This window comes from Achroia grisella, unplaced genomic scaffold (genome assembly GCF_030625045.1).
Source record: "Achroia grisella isolate CSIRO2021 unplaced genomic scaffold, CSIRO_AGI_Agris_v1 utg504, whole genome shotgun sequence".
NCBI classification, from domain to species: domain Eukaryota; kingdom Metazoa; phylum Arthropoda; class Insecta; order Lepidoptera; family Pyralidae; genus Achroia; species Achroia grisella.
Window position 1 is genome coordinate 887,289 of NW_026712899.1, and position 24,416 is coordinate 911,704.

The window sequence follows — 24,416 nt, forward strand, 5'->3', positions numbered from 1 at the left end:
AGTATTTCAATGGTTAATTATATTAAATAAACTACTGAAATCAGATTATTTTATTATTTATATAATGTTGTAGAAATAGGTAGTAAAACTATTTATAAAGGGAAATAAATATTTATGATAAATATATATTTATATAAATATTAATATCGGTAAGTTTGGTTTGAATTAATTGGTGATATTATATCACCAATATAAATACATATATTAAAACATATATGTATTTTTGGAGATAACACCAAACCAAACCAAACATACATATATTAAAGTACTTAAGTATGTACTTTAATTACCTTAACCGTATCACGTATATCACGTATCTTAACATAAAGTTTTGAATTACAGTTATATACCGCAAATCCGCAGAACCGCAAACCGATCTTGACATAACAAATGATCCTCGAATTCCCGCCAAATAATTTATACTTTTTTACAAAAAAATATTCGCATAAGATTTGGCAACAAGATAATTTAAGTCCCTATCACAGCACCAAATGAGTTTTGTCCTTGCGTTGTTTATGTTAACGGAAGAAGAAAGAAAAATGGCCGCCGCGAAGGCTCATTTCGCCGACGACTGTATTTGTTTTTTCTGTAAATCTCACAGACCGTTTGTCATTCCGTAACAAATAGCATGACATCTACATAATCATGTTATAATGAATTTGGATAACGAACTAGCGAGTGTACTACGACTTTGCCTGTACTTTATACATGGCTTTACTTTTGATGGCATGCGCTCTTATTTAGAAATAGATATGTCTTAAGGAACAGATCTACACGTTTATGCACACATACATAAAGGTTCAGGCCAATACAATAAGTCTTACACATAAATACAGAATGTTTTATTTTATTTATCTATATATCTATACATGAAGAAAAACTTTATACCCTTGTTTATGAAAATGTGTGTGTGTGCGGACGGAGGAGTATGAGATTTCGTACATTTATAGTTTACATAGAAAAGGAGTGCAGAATACTATTATAATATTTATTTTATACTAGCTGTTGCCCGCGGCTTCGCTCGCGTTAATTTATCCCCGTAGGGGTGGAATTTATCAAAATCCTATCTTAGGGGATGCCTACGTCATAGTAGCTTTATGCATGCAAAGTCTCAGCCCGATCGGTTTAAAATTGACAAAGTTTCATACAAACTTTCATCCCTATTTTATCTCCTTGGGGGTAGAATTAATCAAAATCCTTTCTTAGCGGATGCGTCATAACATCTACCTGCATGCCAAATTTCAGCCCGATCCGTCCAGTGGTTTGGGCTGTGCGTTGATAGATCAGTATGTCAGTCACCTTTGAGTTATATATATTTAGATATATACGCTCTTGTCGGTGGAGCTCTTGCCACTTTCCGCGATCTTCCATCATGCTCTTTAATTCTTGCTACGACACGACTCCCATCGTTTCCTTAATTTGTTTGATGTAGCTGTGCCTTGGTCTTCACCTCCCCCTCTTTCCTTCTATGTTTCCTTCAATAATAATTTTCATGAAAACATCGTGCCGTATCAAGTGTCCCAACAATTTTTCTCGTCTATTTTCTATTCATTCATGCACCTTATACACTAACATACATATAAATTAATAGTATAAAAAGAAATAGAAATAGAAATAATCTTTATTCAAATAAACTTAATATAAACACTTTTGAATAGTTAAGTTTATTTATTCTACCGCTTATTCGGAATGCAGATTCATCACAAGAAGAATAAGCAAGAAACTTGTGTGTTGCTCTTTTAAATAAATATTGATTTACTTATATTTAATTAACAACAAGGACTAGGCATGCGACAATCAACGTAGAAACCGCTACGCACTTAATCTCTGTTCAATCAGATAACATTATCAGCGCTATGAATTTTAAGTTTGATATTTTCTACAAAAACATTATCATTTATAAATTCTTCAATTTTATAATAAACTTTTTTACAAAGAAATATTTTATGACACATTTGATTTTTTTTCTGGCAAATTGAGTACAGACTCTGGCAGTTTGTTGTAAAACCTTACGCAATTTCCATAAAACGAATTACTAACTTTCGTCAAACGGCACTTAGGTAAAACTAGTTTGTTGACATTACGTAAGCTTTTATTAGTAATCACCTACTTTTTTAATTTATATTTTAAATGCCTCTATGGTCACTGCACTGGCGATGTCGAATCGAACTCGCGACCATCGTTAGTTAGGCGGTGCGCTAAATCACTGCCGCCATCAATAAGAATTAAAACGTAACAAATGTCAGAATTCCTTGGAGTTATAAAGGCACTTGTACACTGCACTGTCGACGGGTGCAACCGTGCGTTATCTCCCGGACCGGCAGGGCTGTCCGTCCATCAGGCTTAACGGATTTACTCGTCAACCGAGCTCGATACAGAGGCAGTCAACCACTGATCTAGTGCTGTGTCTTCTAATAACTAGATATTACAATCCACTAATATGCTTTGAGTGATTAGGCCGCTTTTTGTAATTATTTGTTTTTTTTTCTATGCATAATAAAGAGTTTTATTATTATTATTAATATTATCAATCATTTCTAACTATAATATATCTCAGGACTATACACATAGCGCCATCTAGTCCCAAGTTAAGCTTGTGTTATGGGTACTAGATAACTGATACAAATACATAGATATTTTTTTTGTAAATATATACATATTGTACATAGAAATCACCCAGATCGACACAAACAAGGATACTCATGAAAACAAATGTTTGTGCCGTGCGAGGAATCGAACTCGCAACCATCGGAAGTAAAGCGGTATATTAAACCGCTAGACCACCAAGACTATAATATCTCAGGACAATTCTCACAGCGCCATCTAGTCCCAAGCTAAGCATAGCTTGTGTTATAGGTACTAGACAACATACATAAATACATGCATACTTTTTTTTATGAATACCTACATAATATATTTAGAAAACACCCAGACCAATACAAACAATCATACTCATGATTACATATGTTTGTGCAAAAATATGTCAGTTAAAAGATATTTCTTTTTGAAGCTCAATAAGATTTCTTAAGGATTCGGCAACGAGCACGTGGCATAACTGTTTCTAGCGTCTATAGGCCGTAACCTATAGACGCCTATAGAGCCTATAGACGTTACCGTAGTAACAGTTTACCATCAGATGGGCCGTATGGTTATTTGTCACCGTTATAGTATAAAAAAGAATTACTATACATTTTACTAATAATATAAACACGGAAGTTTTTATGTGTATATGCAAGGATGAATGTTTATCACAGTATGTATAATGAAAGATCTACTGAATGTATTCTAATAAAACTTTGCGATAATATAGCTTATACGAGAATTTTTTTGCTTCGCACAATCACATTCTAAAATCATCTTCCCGCAATAGTATATCCGCGCCAATTCAATATTGAAGCTTCAAAAAAGAGCTTATTCCTTCTTAAAAGGCCGGCAACGCACTTGCAATTCCCCTAGTGTTGCGGGTGCTCATGGGCGACGGTAATCACTTACCATCAGGTGAGCCGCAAGCTCGTTTACCCCCTGTGCTATAAGAAAATACATCAAATTAACATGGGCTATTATGTTCACGTGTCAAAACGACCAGCACAGCTAGTAATTTATATTAAAACTACAACGAAGCACGCGCAATATCATTGTAAACTCTATCAGATAGAGCGACATCTTCCGTTCGCAGCCCTAAATTATTAATGCCTGTCACAATATGGGTCCTGACAGACGAGTCGGTATCAGCTAGCCGACCATCCGCCTCTCAGCTTAGAGGATTTCGAAGTGAGTTGCTATCCAACGCACCATTGCCTCCCAATCCTCTCCCTAATTGAATTTTAAAAGCGTTTTTGACAGTCCTTGGATTTGCAACATATCGATTTGTTTGCGGAATTATGCTATTAATATTTCGTCACCCTTTTTGCCACATGACTGGAATTAGGGATGACCTCAGTTTTGGGGTTTAGCATATCAGTTTACTTTCTAAAAGTCTCGAGTTCGATCCTTGTACAATAAAGGTATTTGTTTAAAGGAGTAGGTGTATCTATTTGTGTGTTTGTGTATCTTAATATTATATTTACAGTGACCGATATAAATCTAGTAAGTAGTACCACAGATAACATAATACCCTCTACAAATATCAATATATACTCGGGTCTCTTCAAAATCTAAATAAATAAATTCAAATACCCCAGGACAATTAACACAGCTTATTACTTTTTTTGGCAGGTAGCTGATGTAATAAAGAGTAACTTAGGCTATTTTTATTTTAGAAAAATAGAGTAATTTAACTTTATTTTTCTACTTTTCACGCGGACGAAGTCTAATATAATTAACTCCTATGTGATACTCACTGTATTTCAACAAGTTTAATATAATAATAATGGGAAAGTGGATTGTTAGTAATGTGGACTGATGATCTTATTGCTAGCAATGTACCATGTCAAGTTGACCTCTACGCGGTCCCCTTGGAAATCATCGTGATAAATTCCCGGTGAATTTGTCACGTTGGGCTAACAGACCTGACCTCATGCTCATCTTATCATCCTCCACTGGTGTATCGCCAGTGTAAACCGGTAACGCAGGCGGGTGCTCCATAATATCTCAAGACAATTCATACAGCTCCATCTAGTCCCACGGTAAGTGGAGCTTGTGTTATGGGTACTAGACAACTGATACAAATACTTAGATTTTTTGTATACATAATATACATAGAAAACACCCAGACCGATACAAACAGTCATACTCATGAATGCAAATGTTTACACCGTACGAGGATTCCAACCTGCGAACAACGGACATAAAACGGTGTACTCTAACCGCTAGACTACAGGCCACTGTCCCTAAAACAAACACTGTATACAATAGGTGCTACAGACAGTCCTCTATGTCGGGGCTGCTTTGAAGCCGAAGAAACGGCTGCTCACGTAATCCTGGAATGCAGCAGGCCACACAACGAACACAAATCCTCGGAACGGTGAGGTCGCTCCGTGAAGCCTGTGAAGATACCAGGAAGTTTCTGCGCTTTTGGGAGGAGCTTGGCTGGCTACTTTAGTAATCTCGGCTCTTCTACACGCAAAATGGCCAAAATTAACGGCTAACTGCTGGGAATAGAGTCCATATTACCATAAACTACTGCTAGATCACCTAGATCTTCAATACCTAAACATGTTTAACAAGACTTGATAATGTACAACGAGAATAATAATAATTATAATCTCAGGACAATTCACACAGCGCCATCTAGTACCAAGTTAAGCTATCTGAAGCTTGTGTTACGGGTACTAGATAACTGATACAAGTACATAGATATATATTTTTTCGTTAATACATACATATTCTACATAGAAAATACCCAGACCCATATATGATATAAACAATCATACTCATTAATACATGTTTGTGCCGTGCAAGGAATCGAACCCGCAACCATCGGACGTAAAGCGGTGTGCCACCGAGGTCGTCAATGGAAATGTATAATCTATACATATAAATAAAATTGCAGTGTCTGTTTGTAATATTGAAATAACCATTTTTACTTCATGCATATGAATATAAATACGGTACAAACACCAAAATAGCATTTTTTTTAATGTTTGTCTACTGTCTGTCTGTTCCGGCTAATCACTGAAATGGCTGGACCTATTTTGACAGGACTTTTTTTGGCAGGTAGCTGATATAATGAGTTAAATTAAGCTACTTTTATTTAAGAAAAATAAAGTTAAATTCCACGCAGACGAAATCGCGAGTACAGCTAGTTTACTGAATATAACAGAAGTATATCAATGATTCAAATCACGATGCCACTCCAATTAGAAGCACATCTAACCAGCTAATGGCATAATGGAATTCCACAATAATCAACTATGCAACTTGGGGTAGTACTAACAATACGTTTATTGACGTGCGCGCATCAGTTATGTCGCCATCATGTCACGTGCGAACTACCCCCTTTCCACCCTACCATATACCTATACTAATATTATAAAGCTGAAGAGTTTGTTCGTTTGGACACGCTAATCTCAGAAACTATTGGTTCGAATTAATAATTCTTTCTGTGTTGGATAAATGGATAGTCAAACGACGCCTTACTTCTAATGTTCGCAGATCCGATACCTTGCACAGTACAAACATTGAACATGAGTGTTTGTATTTGTTTGTGTGTTTCCTATGTCTATATTTACAAAAAAATCTAAGTATATCTATGAGTTTATTCCTTTTTAAAAGGCCGACAACGTACTTGCAATTCCTCTGGTATTGCGGATGCTCGTTTGTCCCCTGTGTTGTAAAAATAAAATAAAATGAGTTGTCTAGTAGCCATAACACGAGCTCTGCTTACCTTGGGACTAGATGGCGCTGTGTAAATTATTTAGGGATTTTATTATAAACTAGAAACTAGCTGACCCCGTGAACTTCGTAACGCCTAACAGTTCGATTTTTTTAGTTTTTTAATACTATTCTTGTATTGAGGACCGGTCAGCTATTCAGATAAAAAATGAAAGTTTGTAATATAATTGTTATGTATTGTGTATTGTGTTTGTAATACAATTGTTGTGTATATTTGTAGTATAATTGTATAACGTCAATAATTAATTGACTTATTGTCAATGTAGTATAATTGTAGTATAACATAGTCGATAGGTCGAGAGAGGAAAATACTTTTACTTACCATAAACTTATTAATCAATTTTTTTTTATTATTAAACTAATTTTAGGTGTTTTATAATTTATATTTTTGACATAATGTAATTATTGACAATAAGTCAATAATTACATTATGTCAAAAATATAAATTATAAAACACCTAAAATTAGTTTAATAATCAATGGAAAATTATTGCTTAATAAGTTTATGATAAATAAAAGTATTTTCCTCTCTCGACCTATCGACTATGTTGCACTAGCCATTATCATGAGCTGACTGGAGTAACAGCGATATCAGTTATGATAATGCTAGCAGTTTTTCTACTACCGTCACTAGGTTGTCCAACGGAAAATCGCCACAGATTTTTTTTAATTAATGATAATAAAATACTGCACTCGCCTGCGCTAACGGTTTACGCTGGCGGGGCACCAGTGGAGGATGATAAGATGAGCACAAAGTCAGGTCAGTTAGCCCATCGTAACAAATTCACCAGTAAATTATCACGTTGGTTTCCAAGATCCAAGGTTTTCATTTGTTTTACGAAAAGAAACTCTATGTAGAGTAAACACAGCTGGAAATACCTTATCAGGTAACCGACGCGTAACCTAGTATTTTCTATTTTCATTTGATTTACGAAAAGAAACTCTATGTAAAGAGTAAACACAGCTGGAAATACCTTATCAGGTAACCGACGCGTAACCTAGTATTTTCTAATTTCATTTGATTTACGAAAAGAAACTCTATGTAAAGAGTAAACACAGCTGGAAATACCTTATCAGGTAACCGACGCGTAACCTAGTATTTTCTAATTTCATTTGATTTACGAAAAGAAACTATGTAAAGAGTAAACACAGCTGGAAATACCTTATCAGGTAACCGACGCGTAACCTAGTATTTTCTATTTTCATTTGATTTACGAAAAGAAACTCTATGTAAAGAGTAAACACAGCTGGAAATACCTTATCAGGTAACCGACGCGTAACCTAGTATTTTCTAATTTCATTTGATTTACGAAAAGAAACTCTATGTAGACAGTAAATACAGTTCAAAATACTGTATCGGGTGACGCGTCTGCTTCTAGTGAACATTTCGAGTGACAACTTGAGTAATTAATTCCCAACTAATTACTGGGATCGTGATTTGAAGCACCCCTTGACTTGTAATAACTAGTATTTGTAGGTGATCTCTCCCAAGCATGAGTTCAAACTAAAATATAATTTCAAGCAATTATATAAAACAAAAGAGTAAATACTTTGTGTTACTAAACTGTTTGTATTAAATTAATTAAACAAACTAATCACATCTTAATCATTACATAGTATAAAACAAAGTCGCTGTCGCTGTCTATCCGTCCCTATGTATGCTCAAATCTTTAAAACTACGCAACGGATTTTGAAGCGGTTTTTTTAATAGAGTGATTCAAGAGGAAGGTTTATGTATATAATACATGTACACCCGTGCGAAGTCGGGGCGAGTAGCTAGTAAAATTATAAATGCGAAAGTTTGTGAGTATGTATGTTTGTTACTCTTTCACGCAAAAACTACTAAACAGATTTCGATTAAAATTTATAGTAATATAGCTTATACATCAGAATAACATGTAGGCTATAAATTACATATGGGTGAAACCGCGGGCACAGCTAGTAACTAATATAAGAAACCGTCTAAATGTGTATTTTTCTATACATCAAGTGTAGCAAGTATGATGTTAGAAACACAACTGTCATTGAAACCTTGCCCTGACAATTGCAAACACAACAAATAATTACCAAATAAGTGTAGCCATTCATTCAAAAATTCTTATTCATGTAGATCTATTACAGACTCTTATGATATGTCAAATCTATCGTCAGTTCGGAATGAGAAAAACTGACAACAACTGACCGAACCGAACTGACGGTAGATTTGACATATCATAAGAGTCTGTAATAACTATACCTACATGAATTAAGATATTTTGATTTGATTGTCAACAAACTAGTTTTACCTAAGTGACGTTTGACGAAAGTTAATACTTCGTAAGGTTTTACGACAAACTCCCAGAGTCTGTACTCAAATTGCCAGAAAAAAAAATCATATGTGTCATAAAATATTTTCTTTATAAAAAAGCTTATTATAAAATTGAAGAATTTGTAAATGATAATAATGTTTTTATAGAAAGTATCTAACTTAAAATTCATAGCGCTGACAATGTTATCTGGTTGAACAGAGATTAAGTGCGTAGCAGTTTCTATTGATTGTCGCATGCCTAATCCTTGCTGTTAATTAAATATAATTAAATCAATATTTATTTAAAAGAGCAACACACAAGTTTATTGCTTATTCTTCTTGTGATGAATCTGCATTCCGAATAAGCAGTAGAATAGAAAAACTTCTAAAGTGCTTATATTAAATTTATTTGAATAAAGATTATTTCTATTTCTATTTGATTATTTCCACACCACAATCGCCACTGTCTGATTGTCAAACAGTTTTTAATTTATCGAAGTGAATACATGCACACTTGCGCTGGCTGCATAAAATGCTAAAAATGGCGTAACCAACATGACTGATACATATACATAAACAACATACAACTTCGAAATGTATCCATTATGCGCATCACGGATCACGTCAGCTCATTACGCAGTCGGCTAAGTGGGGTTATGTTATTGCACTTAAGCGTCGACAGTTCTGTAGCTAAGCCACTTAAGCTCTCTCTGATTTGCATATAATATTATTGTGTACATCAATTATTCGGATTACTTGCATGTCCTGCGACAAATGGACGATTTATTGGTCATAAAACCGTCAAACGAACAGATTATGGTCTAGCGGTTTAGGATACCGCTTTACTTCCAATGGTTGTAGGTTCAATTCCTCAAACAGTTACATTTGATGATGATTATTTATAGGCGGCATCGTGTTTTTTTATATGTAATATACGTATTTACAAACATATATATATATATATATGTGTATAATGGTAGCGGAATTAAATAAAATAATCGACTAGCATACCGTCTTACTTCCAATGGTCGCGGGTTCGATTCCTCGCACGGCACAAACATTTGTATTCATGAGTATAATCATTTGTACCGGTCTGAGTGTTTTCTATGTATAATATGTATGTATTTACAGAAAAAAAATATGTATTTGTATCGGTTCTCTAGTACTCATAATACATGCTTTAGCTAGTTTAACGTGGATCTAGATGGCGCTGTGAGAATTGTCCTGAGATCATTATTATAATGTAAGTCCATTAAGTAACGAGATGGTCTTCCGAAAAAGAATAAAGAATGGTCTTCCGATAAAAAAATATCGAATTTGAGATATTTTTTTTTTTTATTATAACTACTGAAATGTATTATTTTAAAGAGATTTTTTAAAGCCCATAACAATTATAGGAGAGTGTTGCCAACCCGCAAACTGCACAAATGTCTATTATCCCGCGCCGCAGCCTCCCGGCTTCTGAACGCCACTAAATCTGTACTTAACGAACCATATCTGAACTAAAGTAATTCCTGTCTCCGTTTACAAACACCAGATTGGTGTTGTAAAATATTTCATAACAACTTCATACATCTTACTAATATTATAAACGCGAAAGTTTGTGGGTATGGATGGGTGTTGGTTACTCTTTCACGCAAAAATTATTTAATTAAATTTTACTGTAATATAGCTTATACAGGAGAGTAGGATATATAAAAAGTAAAAAATATATAATGATGATGAAGGAAGATAAATATTATATGATTAGGAGAAATGAGGAGATCCGCAGAAGAACAATAGTGACCGACATAGCCCGAAGAATTGCGACTCTGAAGTGGCAATGGGCAGGGCACATAGCTCGTAGGACAGATGGCCGTTGGGGCAGTTAAGTCCTCGAGTGGCGACCACGAACCGGAAGACGCAGCGTGGGAAGGCCTCCTGCAAGGTGGACCGACGATCTGGTCAAGATCGCTGGAAGGCATTGGATGCGAGCAGCGTAGGACCGATCGTCGTGGAGATCTTTGGGTGAGGCCTATGTCCAGCAGTGGACGTCTTCCGGGTTGCGATGATGATGATGATGATGATTATATGATATAATATTTATGTACATAAAAAATAATTATATATTAAACTAGATACACTTACATAAACTACATACATATTATAAACTATATACATAATTTTAAAGTTAAATAGAATAAACTAAATATAAATTAAAATGCCATATAAACTGAAATTTAAATATTGATGAAGAAGTCTTTTACTTGTCGTTTAAAAATATGTCTATAGTATGTGTATAAAGTCCATACTTTGCAGTTCTGATAGATACAGGTGACGAGTTCCATAACTTATTTATTTATAATTAATAATGAGTATATAATAAGTGATATATTTATAATTAATAATAATAATTATTAATTATTATAAATATATCACTAGCTGACTCCGCAACTTTCTCTGCATCACACTTATTTGACATTATATTTCGCCCAATTTACTTCATATCTTTTTAAATTGTGATCTATGTGTTATTCTGGTTTATAAGCTATATTACTGCAAAGTTTCATCAAAACCGTTCAGTAGTTTTTATATGAAAGGGTAATAAACATCCAGTGATCCATCCATATTCACAAACTTTCGCGTTTATAATATTAGTAAGGTACTTAATATATATTTTTCACAATTATACTTACCAGCCTTACTTAAAAAAAATACTCAAAGTTACATTTCTGATTGTTGCAGGTGAAAGTGATGCTACGAGTCGCAGCGCCGGGCGAAGGTCCATTCACGAGTGGAAACCAGACATTCTCGCTGGACAAGCGCAAGAAGCAAGTGAGCCTGTGCGAGAATGCTCTGACCACAGCCACAGCTCCTGAGGATAGGAAAGTTGGCGTCGCGGCGCCGAAAATGTTCGCTTTCGACGCTATATTCTCACAAGATGATTCACAGGTAACTTATAGTTCATTATTTTTTACTACTTTTTCAATGTAAACTCAAATTGACAAATTTCTTGCTGGCCTTAAATTACCAAGACACAGAGTAACTATTACTTGCATAAACGTACTTACTATATATCATTATAGATTCACATACCGAATATACAACGGACTGTGTTCTGATGAATTGTTTGACATGATGCCTACGGCTACCTTTTACCATCGCACCGCTCGCCATCGATAGGGAATTCATCCCCACACGCTGGAACCTAAGTGGTTTCGGACAGTGCGGTTTCAAACCGGTTTCAAACTCATTACAAGCACTTTTGAATAGTCATATTTTGATTCTACCACTCATTCGGAATGTAGATTCATCACAAGAAGAATGAGCAAGAAACTTGTGTGTTGCTTTTTTGAATAGATGTTTTTTTATATAAATAATAACCAGTATATCCCCGGTGTAACAGATGTGTGAGAATTACAATAATGTCAGATCTTGATAAATCGATCGTTTTTTTTAATAGATAATGTGATATAAGAGGAAGGTTTATATGTATAATACATGTACACCCGTGCGAATCCGGGGCGAGTAGCTAGTTCTATATAAACTACATGTTTGCGAAATTTCATACTCCCCTTTTTACGAAATTTGTATGGTCAATTTTTGGAAAAGAAAAGAGAAATAGAACTAAATATACAGCTATAATAAATTCCGATAAACTTGCGGGTAACAGTCATAACTCCGCATTAAACTATTCCTAGTTAAATAAAAATGATGCCTGAAAAATGTCTCCAACGAGCGACGAGCTGAATTTACAGTTTTCATGTTTAAATTGTTAAACGCCTTCTTTATACAGCACCCGGGTATCACCAACTTCGGCGTACTGAAATTCCGTACCGTTTTTCGTTGGGGATTATTCATAGTCGTATAAGGAAGAATTTCCGCTGCGCGTTAAATATAGAATTTAACATGACTAACATATTCATGTATTGAATTTTGATCTGGAATTTCGTCAAATACCGTGATTACTATGAAAAAAGGGGAGGTATAAAACTAAATTATTCAGTACGTTTTAAAACATATTAATGCTGTCATATTCCAAATATTGCACTCATCTAGTACTATATCGATAAAAATATATAATAAACTATCGGAATATTCGGAAAATATAAAAAAATACATTACTTATACTTAAAAAACGCAGTGTAGAAACGTGTATATAATAATGTAACAAATAGATAAAATCTTTATTCGTATCCAGATGTTACGAGTAGAAATAAAATAAAATAAACAGGTGAAAGAAAATAACACATAAGAATAATAAAAAAGAACATCAAAACACAACACTTTAACTTACACATAAAATAAGAACATAAAAATAAACATTAAAATACATATTAGGTGCCACAAGGATACGAAAGGGTTGAGCTCTGTGAACAATTTGCTACACGAGCAAAACACTGATTTGACAAATATTTGACAAACGCTCAATTATTCGATAATGGAGTAGTGCACCCGCCTGGGCTAACGGTTTACGCTGGCGGTGCACCAGTGGAGGATGAGATCAGGCTATCGTGACAAATTATCCAGGAATCACGATGGTTTCCAGGGGGAACTGCGTAGAGGTCAGTCTGACATAGTCCATTGCAAGCAATGGTGTCATCAGTGCACTAACAATCCCCTTTCCCTCTGTTCATATGTAGGTATTGTCCCTACACAATGTAGTCTCGTGTAAATTACCATAATGTACCAAATATTTGACAAACGCTCGTATGCCAAACAATTGGGGTAATTACAATACGGCCAAATGAAGCCGCGCTATCGTAATGTACGGCCGCGTCGCACTACATATGGGGATTACACGATATTAATGGGATTGCGGTGTGCACTGCGTTAGAATTCGCGATAAATTTATTGTATGAACTTCCCCGTTGCAGATTTTAATGACAATTTGTAATAGACATATAGATGTATAGTAACATATAAAAGGAAAGAGTAAATTTTGTTATTACTTGACGGCGTAGCTGACTTAGCGGTTCCACAAATTGACTTCCTTCCGATGGTCGTAGATTCTATTCCTACCACGGTATAAAGATTTGTGTTCATATGTATGATTATTTGTCTGTATATTATGCATGTATTTAGCAATTTAGCAAAAAATGTGCCTATATGTTTATATCAGTTATCTAGTAGCTATAACACAAGATCTGCTTTAGCTTGGGACTAAATGGCGCTGTATGAATTGTCCTGAGACCTTATTATATTTCTGTTATTATGCGGAAATGCCACTTCACCTGTTCATAATATCTCGTTTTATTCTATTGAAATCAATATAACTAAAACAAAGTCAGTAGCTATTTCTAGTTCTGACTGACTCTCCGATTATCAACCAATCAACACCGACAACAGATCAAGTTAATTCGACAGATAACGGACCAAATTACTGGCCCATAACTTAATAACTTAAAGAAAGTATTGCATATTATATATATTGCATAATATGGATGGTTATAAGGGCAGAGAAAGGCCGAAAAAGAGATAGATGGATTGTGTGAAAGATGAATTGGCGAGAAAGGGAATAAATAATAAGATGACTGCGAACATAGATAAACAAAAGAGAAAACATATTATGCCAACACCAAATGAATGGGATAAGAAAGAATCAGATTATAGTGAACATCTTAATCTGAGCTGAACAAATTAAGAATTGAATAATTATACTCGATTCGTTTCCGATATCAAATTAAAAATAACTCAAGTTGTAGTAATTAGAGAGGAATTAATAGACAATTCATTAATTTGAACTGGAGAAACAAATTAAACATTTACGCAGACAATTAAATGCTGCGCGGCGTCATAACTGAATTGATTTACCGCGCACTCCCTCACCACTTTGGACTTAAGCTTTTTCAATTAGCGACTCAAAAGATCATTAAAATTTTCATTCAAAACAATTTCAATGTTTCCGTGTGGAGTGAACGGCCCTTAAGTTAGGGTCGCCAAGCTGTAGACTTTTCATGGGCAGACTCTGGTTCAACATATTTATAAATAAGGACAATTCACAGAGCGCCATATTGTCCCAAGCTAAGCAGCTGTATTATGGATACTAGATAGCTGATATGACTGATTACAACAGCTGTCCAATTCAAACGAGGATCGAATTTACAACGGCCTGAGTCGAGGTTCGAACCTCTTGCCCTTAGATTGAAGTCCATGCCAACTGCATTAGAATAGTTGGAAATAAAACCCCAGATGAAAAAATTGCCAAACCTGGGAAACCAAAATATAGTTCTGGCACAATAAAATTAGGAGACCCGACTGTGGACTTATGTAAAGAGGCGCAAAGCAAAGAAGACAAAGAGCATATTTTTCAATTGACTTTTAATTATAAAATAGTCCGTTTCTTTTTCATCATGAGTATACCCGTGGCTATAGGTCATTCGCGCCTATCCACTAGCAAGTAAATTTTTCCCGATAGAAATCTGTATGAAATCAAAAGCATGGTACTCTGAGATATAATCTGGGCCTCACCTTAAGCCCCTTTAATTATCTGTGGCGACGGTGGAAAGGCGCGCCTCCGCCGGCTTACGACGTAAACACGCTGTAAGTGCCAGATTTGCCTAAATTATTCAGAGTATTATACTCACCTTTGTTGTATTTCGTGGAAACTTTTCTCTCTTTTATACCCCCGTTTGGAATGTTCTTAGATGATAAAATAAAAAGAAAATATTTCATTAAAAAAGTAACGCTGCGATGTAATGCATTCATTATGTTTATAAAAGTTAAAAAGTTATTATTTGTTATTTCTATAAAGGCCTCGTGGGTATGACGATTTAGCATAAGGATAAGGAAATGTACTGTATATACCGGATGACTAGCGGTTGCCCAGGCTTCGCTCGGGTATTTAACAAAAATTTCAAAACTCATAAATTGTACAAATACAGCCTTCGATATTGATTTCCATCCATTTGATATAAAAACTAGTGTATCTATACATCACTTTGCTCTATTGTCAATAGTTTCTTTCAGTGCGTACGCGATATAAGAATTGTTTAGATCACAAGTTAGGTTATAACAATCGATGTTTACATACAAATTCCTAACATTTTGAAATTATTCTATCGCCTATGTACATCAGGTTTAATGTACGATTCTAATGGTAAAAGAATTTTTCAAATTGATGCAATAGTTTAAGTGCCTATTCAGTGCAAACAGACAATCAACTTTTTCTTCTTTACACACGTTATAGATAATAAAGTTACTGCCTAAAATCGACTTGGCAGGTGTAAGTGAGACAGTATGGTAGAAGACTTTGTAGAGTTTATTGTACATGTAAAAGAAATGCTTATGTATGTATGTATTGTTACAGACGGAGATCTGCTCAAGTGCGCTAACTGACGTAATACATGCCGTCATTAACGGCACAGATGGTTGCCTCTTCTGCTTTGGACACGCAGGCCTTGGTAAGCATTCACTGGACATATTTATAATTATTATTGTGACTATTGTCTTTGGTAGAATTTAGTAGTCGATGGTTATAACGTACTCTGACCGTTTTCAGTTCAAAAGCATGCCTAAGATTATGTCTTGTCTTATCTGTATCTTAACTCTTGTGTACAAGCAAACAAACATACGAAGCTTTATAATCTATTAACTTTATTCAACTTTATAATAATCTAATATATAAAATTCTCATGTCACAGTGTTAGTTGCCTAGTTATCTTGTCTATGGTTGCCATACTCCTACAAAACGGCATGACCGATTTTGATTGAATATTTTTTTTTTCGATAGATCTGAGAATTGGTACTTATTTGTCTTTATTAATACTCCAAAGTTAAATCTCCAGATTATTATTTTATTTATTGAACATAATTTTAATTTTTCATCTTTTTAATAAAATAAAAATACATACATTTATAGATTTTGACCTTTCTACCGATGGATTAATAGGTTGTTATCTTTTTGTAATGCCCCTAAGTGATAAGAGTGGCCCCAAAATTATTTATATGTATAATTAGTAAAAATCACGGGATCTTACCACGTTTTATATTTATTTGCTGAGTTCCGGATATTTCGGCTGTGTTTCAACTACCATGATCACGTGTAAATTGTTTTGTTTTAAAACGTGGTAAGTTCCCGTGATTTTTACTAATCTAAATATATATAACTCAAAGGTGACTGACGTAGTAATCTATCAACGCACAGCCCAAACCACTGGACGAATTGGGCTGAAATTTGGCATACAGGTAGATGTTATGACGTAGGCATTCCCTAAGAAAGAATCTTGATAAATTCCACCCCTAAGGGGATAAAATAACGCGAGCGAAGCCGCGAGCAAAAGATAGATATACGTATAAACTTTATTCTAATTTTAAACTAAGTTTTTACTAGTATATCCTATCACGTTCAAGAGAACAAATATACAAACATCAGTTTTATATTATCAGTACAGACTAGTAGGATTGTGTACTAGTGTTATTCAATACCATAGATAATTCTTGGTTTCCTTGAGACTGCACTACGGTTGTTTATCAAACTTTCAATTAAGATCTCGCCACTCTTCAAGTCTTCCATTTCGATGCAAATTCGCTCCCCAGCGTACCCAATGAAAACTTCCAACATATTTTATAGCGTTCACTTAATGTGGTCCATGATAAACTCATCTTCCGTAGGCTTTGTTTAAACTTAACTCTTAGTTTATTAACACTAGACTTGTTAATTTTAATTTAGTATATCATCATTACATAGTATAAAACAAAGTCGCTGTCGCTGTCTGTCCCTATGTATGCTTAAATTAAAACTACGCCACGGATTTTGCAACGGTTTTTTTAACAGATAGAGTAATTCAAGAGGAAAGTTTATGATTTGACAAATACATATAAATAAATTATTATTAATAATAATACGATGTTCAGGACAATATAATAATCATATAGGCAGTCAACTGCTGCCACGGTTACCACTGACCATTCACTTACCGTTAATATGTTTACCATTTCAGTTAAAAAAAATAGGTAATGATAATAATGATGTTCATACAAGCAGATGACGGTTACTATAGACCATTACTTAACTTAAGATGTTTACTATTTCAGTTAAAAAAACAATAATCATTTTCAAATTCTTATAAAAAATAATGAAAATTCAATCACATTTACCATTTCAAGAAAAAAAACAGTAAGGAATGTCTGTATATTTACTATTTGAATTAAAAGCAATAATAAATTCAAATTTAATTGTACAATTAAGAACCTAAAATAAAAAATTATAATATAATAACTAGAATATATTATTAAAAGGCGTCCCTTTAGGAAAAGTTCCGAAGGAACGCTGCCAGTAGGCAGCGTTCCCTCTTTGAATAGCTAGACTAATTCTTTGTCCAAGGTAGCTGCCAGCTCTTCGGTCTTCTGTGATGTATTATATTATATTATATTATTATGGTTAGTATACATAATTCAAATTATTATAAAAAATAATGAACAAGCTATTTACATGTGATCTAATTTTAACAGTAATAGCCAATCATTTTGATGTTGTCTCTCAACATAATGATCTCAGTGGTGTATATAGCCGCGACAAATCTGGGAACGGCGAAGTTGTTTCTAATCCCACAGATCGAGATAATAACGTTGACAAACAATAACCAAATAGGCTTATGTTTCGTCATGACATTTAATATACAGAAGAAAATAAGATGCTTCCTAAAGACAATGGTGGTTATGAAGATTTATAATCTGTGATATCATTTATAGGCTATGGTTTTCTATAATTATCGCAGTGTGACGCAGTTTCTTTAATTGACTGATAATACACTAATACTAATCTTACTATAATTAATAATAATAATCTCAGGACAATTCACACAGAGCCATCTAGACCCAAGTTAAGCTAGCTAGAGCTTGTGTTATGGGTACTCGATAACTGATATATTTTTTTTGTAAATACATACATATTATACACATAAAACACCCAGACAATCATACTCATGAATACAAATGTTTGTGTCGTGCGAGAACTCGCGACCATCGGACGTAAAGCGGTGTGCTAGACCGCTAGACCACCGAGGTCGCAATTAAAGTAATGATCAAATAAAATCAAAGCAGCGGTATTCATTTATATTGAGGTGAAATAAATTTCAACGTCACTCTCCTTATTAACTGGTATTGTGGACTTCTTACCCCTACCTCGTGGATTAGAGGTTTAAATGCAAATTGAATGAGTACCGTACTCCAACGAAACTTCAGGGAACGCGGTTGAAATCTCACTAAAACCGAGCTTAGTGCTACATTCCGCTTATTTTAGACACTGTTGATCCTACCCGCTGAATAATTTAAACCTACTTTCAATTAATACCACATTTCAAATGTTCAAAGTAAATTTAACAAAACAATATATACTATTATCTCTACAATAGATGGTATTTGGATAGTAAATGAAACTTAGTCTAAGATTACGTATTTCTTTGGATATTCAGAATATTGAATCTAAATACTTTATGGTTTCCTTTATTGCTAATCTATGTTAGTTTCGCTAAGCAATGTATAATAATAATAATAATAATGTCTCTGGATAATTCATCAGCGCCATCTAGTCCCAAAGTAAGCAGAGCTTGTGCTATGAATACTAGACAAATACTAGATACACTTATATATATATTTTCATAAATACATAAAAAACAGCCAGACGAACAATCATACACATGTACACAAAAGTTAGAATCGAATCGAATCAAATCGAACGGATAACCATCGGAAATAAAGCACTGTGCTAAACCGCTAAATCACCGAGACCGTCTAAAATATACTAGCATGTGACGTATTACGTCCCGTTTAAAGTCTATCGATATCATGGCTTCAGATGACATTTAAAATAAAGGTGCTACGAATTGAACCCACAATCATCGGAAATAAAACACTGTGCCAAACCGCTAAATCCCCGAGGCCGTCTAAAATATGGTAGCAAATGACGTATTACGTTCTGTTTAAAGACTACTGATAAAAAGGCTTCAGATCAATCAAGAATGTCGTGAGCAAGTGTTTTAATAAGTACTTTATTTACAGGTAAATCCTACACAATGCTGGGGCGACCGGACTCTTCGGCATCTTTAGGAGCCATCCCGTGTGCCATTACGTGGCTCTTCCGTGGCATAGCTGAACAGAGACACAAATGTGGCACCCGCTTCTCAGTGAGGGTCTCCGCTGTTGAGCTCTGCACCAACACCAACCAGATCAGAGACCTACTAGCACCGTATCAGAATGGTATACTAAATTCTACATAAATAAATCATTATTCGCGTGATCCCTAAATGTAGTTCTATAAATTTCTCTAATGAAGGGTATTTTAATAAATCCACATAATCTATATTACAGAATATTTACCATAGACAACGTAGTGGAAATTTAGTCACCAAAGAATATGATTCATTCCAAAATCTACCAATACAATATTACAATGTGTTATGTTACAAAAAATTTAATATTTGTATCTAAAAAATCAGCAAAGCGATATTAGATTAATATGATATTTCCTCATCAACAGATACTGAGCAGTCACCAGGAGTATATCTTCGGGATGACCCACTTTTTGGTACGCATCTCCAAAATCAATCGGAACTTCGCGTGCACAGTGCTGAAAAAGCAGCCTTCTACTTAGATGCGGCCTTATCTACCAGAGGAGCAAGAGAAGAGGGAAAAGACAGTCATTTACTATACACATTACATGTGTATCAATACAGCGTTGGTGGTAAAGGAGCAGGTTAGTCCGGAAAAACCAAATGCTTTATTTATAAATCTAAAGAAATTGAATCCGTGATGAATCATTAACATATTAGAGAAAACCAAACATCTTATTCACATTATTTAAAAATCAGACACTGATACAAAAGCTGAATCGTTTAGAATATGTGGTTCTGCACATATTCTAAACGATTCTACATTCTCTAGTAAAATAAAGGATAATATTTGTGAAGGATGGAGACCAAGACGACGAGTAAAAGAAAAACGGCACCGGTACATTTGTTAATATTAATTCCTTTTCTCTTTTTTCCAGTTGCTGGAGGGCGAAGTCGTCTACACCTAATTGATCTTGGAAACTCAGAAAGAGGAAAAACTAATGGAGGAATACCATTATCAGGATTAGGAAACATTTTACTTGCTATATTCAATGGACAAAGACACTTGCCATATAGAGATCACAATCTTACTCATGTTTTAAAAGAATGTTTAGGTTCCCTTACTTGTCACACTGCTATGATAGTGCACGTATCTCCAAATGTTCAAAATTACTCTGATACTTTAACAACTCTACAATTAGCCTCGAGAATACATCGGTTACGACGACGAAAAGTTAAATATTCTTCAAACAATAACGCTGGTTCTGGAGGTAGTTCCGGTGAAGATGCCTCGAAGCCAAGCAGCAGTGAACCTGACCCATCAAGTAGTGATTTATCAGCAGATACCGTTATATATGTTGGTCCAATGGATGATGCAACTGATGGAGAACATCCACCAGTGTACATACCACATATAAATTCTGGAGACAATAGATGTGTTTTGAGTAAAGCGTTGAGAGGATCAGTAGCAGAACAGAAGCACAAATCATCTTTGTCTAAAGTAATTGAGGAAAAAAGTCCTGTTAATAAATTACATTCATCTCCTAAATCATCGCCTTTAAAAACTCCCATACAACCGACAGGTCAAAGTCCAAAAAGTTCTCCTGTTCATTCTGCGACATCGAAATCAACACCTTTAAAGAAAACTTGTCCGAAACAATTTCAAGAAGACACAAAAAGTAATAGCGATGAACAATGGATCGATGGACCACGTATATCGAAGTCAAAGTTGGTCGAAGCTAGGCACATTATAAAGGAAACACAGTGTAAAAAACGTGAAACCTGGATTGATGGGCCAATGCAAGAAAGTAAATTACCTCTTCAATTTGAATCTTCACCTGTCCAATCGAATTCTATACCCCTTCAAATAGGTGTACTAGGGGCACATGGTAGCGAAACTGTGGGATATGGATACATGGATAATCATAAAAAGAATATGATAAGAAAGTGGGTAGAGAATCAAACTTCCCAAATACATAAATCCAGACATAATTCGCCAAGTCACAAGTCACAGTCTAGCCATAAAGATCCTGGAGTCCGAACGCATGATGATACCGATACACCTCACAGGATGGAACTTTTGGTAAGAGATGCCAGACGTATCCATGTCGAAGAATCTACTATAAGAACTGGTTTAAAAACTGGCTGCAAAGGTATGACCATTGAAGAAGAAAATGTAGGACCGCCTGATATACATCATTCTAAAAAAGGTAGCAGTTCAAAACAAACATCTAAAAATGAAATCGACGAAGACGATGATAGCGAAGAATTAGCTGAAATTCCTCCTGCACTTCCCCTTATACAACCTAGTAGTTTAAGTAGTAGAGAAGTATCAATGGAAAGTTTAGATAGTAAGTATAAGGAACGAATGAGAATGGATGACGAAATGGTTTCTAATCGGAGTAGAGACATCGATTCACGTGGTATAAGTAAGGGTCATGTTGATGATGATGATGAAATTTTAGAAATTATTGAAGTTGAAGAACCGTTAGAACCAGTACCAATGCAAGATTGTTGTCTACAAGTAACTGAAGAAGATATAGCTTTTTGCATGGGTTTTTCTGAAAATCCTCTTCCTGAAGTAGATCAAGAAGATTCTGAAGATCATCCACTTAGAATTCTTAGTCAAGAAAACTTAACTGTAGCATCTACATTCACTGATACGTTATCATTATATAGTGAAGTCGAACGTCAGATTCGAAAAGAAGCTATTCTTAGACAAACATTCGGATATTACCCAGAAAATTATACATGTGGTCATCCTCTGGTAGATTTAAATCCTCATGAATCATCTAAATCAAGGATTGACGAACTCTTGGGGTTAACCGAATTATATGGTTCTCGGCATATACTGGATGATGACCTATCTATTTCAAGAATTAATCCTCACTTTCAATCCTTATCGCTTTCGAATGTTCGAGATACAGAGGAATATCATGGCGATGGCTCTGTATATAGCGAGCCCGCATACAGACCTAGTGATAAAATATGTGATAGTTGTAAAAGAACTATGTCTAGGCCAGGTAGTGCAGTAGGCGATTGTGCATATCAAGACTTAGAGGCAACCAATAATGAATCCTATGGTCCTTTTGAGAGATATCGAGGAAACGACATAACAGATGCTCGTATAGCTTCACTGAGACATCCAGATGGGGCATCAGATCCTAACCTACGTGAAGAAAAAAGGGTACCCGGTAATGGTGCGCCCTCTACAGATACATTTAGAGAATTAAAATCAAACTTACATCTTGAAGTATCACCCCCAGTAGTTACTTCTGAACCTCGTATGGATAAGAACGAAAAAGGAGATAAAAGCGTTGCGAGGGTGGTTGCTAGTTCGAAACCAGATGGCTATGATAGCGGTCATGAATCAACGCCGAGGACAGGAAAACATAGTCCTGCGGCAACATCAAGACGGGCAGAATCTGGATATGACTCAGTTCCAAGAGATTCCGATGCATCGTCTTTGGATTCTTATCCTACAAGACGTGCTGCGGTGGCCCGAGCCCACGCCAAGAAACACACAACAGCAAAATACAAGCAACACAGCGATCGCTCCTTCTGTTCTTGGCTTCGAAATCCTTTCACTTGTAAATACGCTGACACAGACCCTGAAATTAGTGACTTTTAATGTGATAAATTTGTAAAATATAATAATCACGTAATATAAAACCTTAATATCATAAGCTACGTTACCGAATTTAATCTGGAGACTGCTTTTGTACTCTAGATGTACTCGTATTATAAGCTTGGCACTAATCCGATGAGGTTACCACTGTATTTTTCTAAACCTGAAGCTTCTGTGCTCTAAAAAGTCTAAGATAAACTTAGCAAAAGTTAGATAATTGTAACACTATTGTAAATACAAATGTATGATGCAACGAATGCCATACCGTTAGAGTTAATACTTGTACTTCCGCTCATTTTGTACTTTTATACTATCATCATCGACTGCCTTTACTTTCGTAAGAGGACGTTAAATTTCACTGTCGATATGCTTTTGTGCAAACTCCAAAAGCAATTAAGAGTCTTCCTCGGTCTTCCCCGTCTACAATTTCGTCATATCCTGGAATATATACTATATTTTCTTATGCCCATAATTGAATCACCTCAGTCCTATTTGGATTACTACATGACTCCATTTTAAGATTATCAAAATTAATAAATTTATTTTAATTTTTAACAAAATCTACATAATTTCTAATATTGTTTATAAGTATATTATTTAAGTATGAAATTTCGTAGAAAACACGATCACCAGAATGAAAGTCAAGAGTTGCCGTTACTGAAAGTAAAATATTATTAAATATTCATGGTGATATATTAATATCTGTTTCAACGACTATAGATCTAAGACTGTTGTCTGATTTGCCATGTCATAGCTTTAATGTTTAATATTGTGACTTTGGATCGGTATGCCCAACTGTATGTTTGTATTTGACTAATTAATACTTGATTGCAATCATTATGGCTTTATCAAATGTTAATGAAGACGTTATCGCTTTATATTGTCAATGTTTTGTTATTGTAAGATTAATATTATAAATATATATCCTAAATTCTACTATGCGTTTGTATTAGTTCACAATAAATTGTTCAATTTCAATTAGATATTTTATTTCATCACAAAATGTCACTATACCTACACGTATCAGGAATACAATCATCATCATCATCACCATCATCATAAATATAATAATACATAATAATGTTTCCATCATTATTATTATTTTATTATTATAGTATGAAATAAAGTCGCTGTCGATC

General features: G+C 34.7%; 1 protein-coding gene across 1 annotated transcript in view; it reads left to right on the plus strand.

Moving 5' to 3' along the window:
• LOC131846200 (kinesin-like protein CG14535) overlaps window positions 1-24,216 on the plus strand; it is a 520,617-nt gene extending 496,401 nt beyond the window's left edge. The window contains exons 6-10 of the mRNA XM_059195447.1: window positions 11,344-11,550; window positions 15,908-16,001; window positions 19,600-19,797; window positions 20,078-20,293; window positions 20,588-24,216. Of these exons, the coding sequence (XP_059051430.1) occupies window positions 11,344-11,550; window positions 15,908-16,001; window positions 19,600-19,797; window positions 20,078-20,293; window positions 20,588-23,280 (3,408 nt within the window). The 3' untranslated portion in view covers window positions 23,281-24,216. The remainder of the gene's footprint in view (window positions 1-11,343; window positions 11,551-15,907; window positions 16,002-19,599; window positions 19,798-20,077; window positions 20,294-20,587) is intronic.
• Window positions 24,217-24,416: the final 200 nt, after the last annotated feature.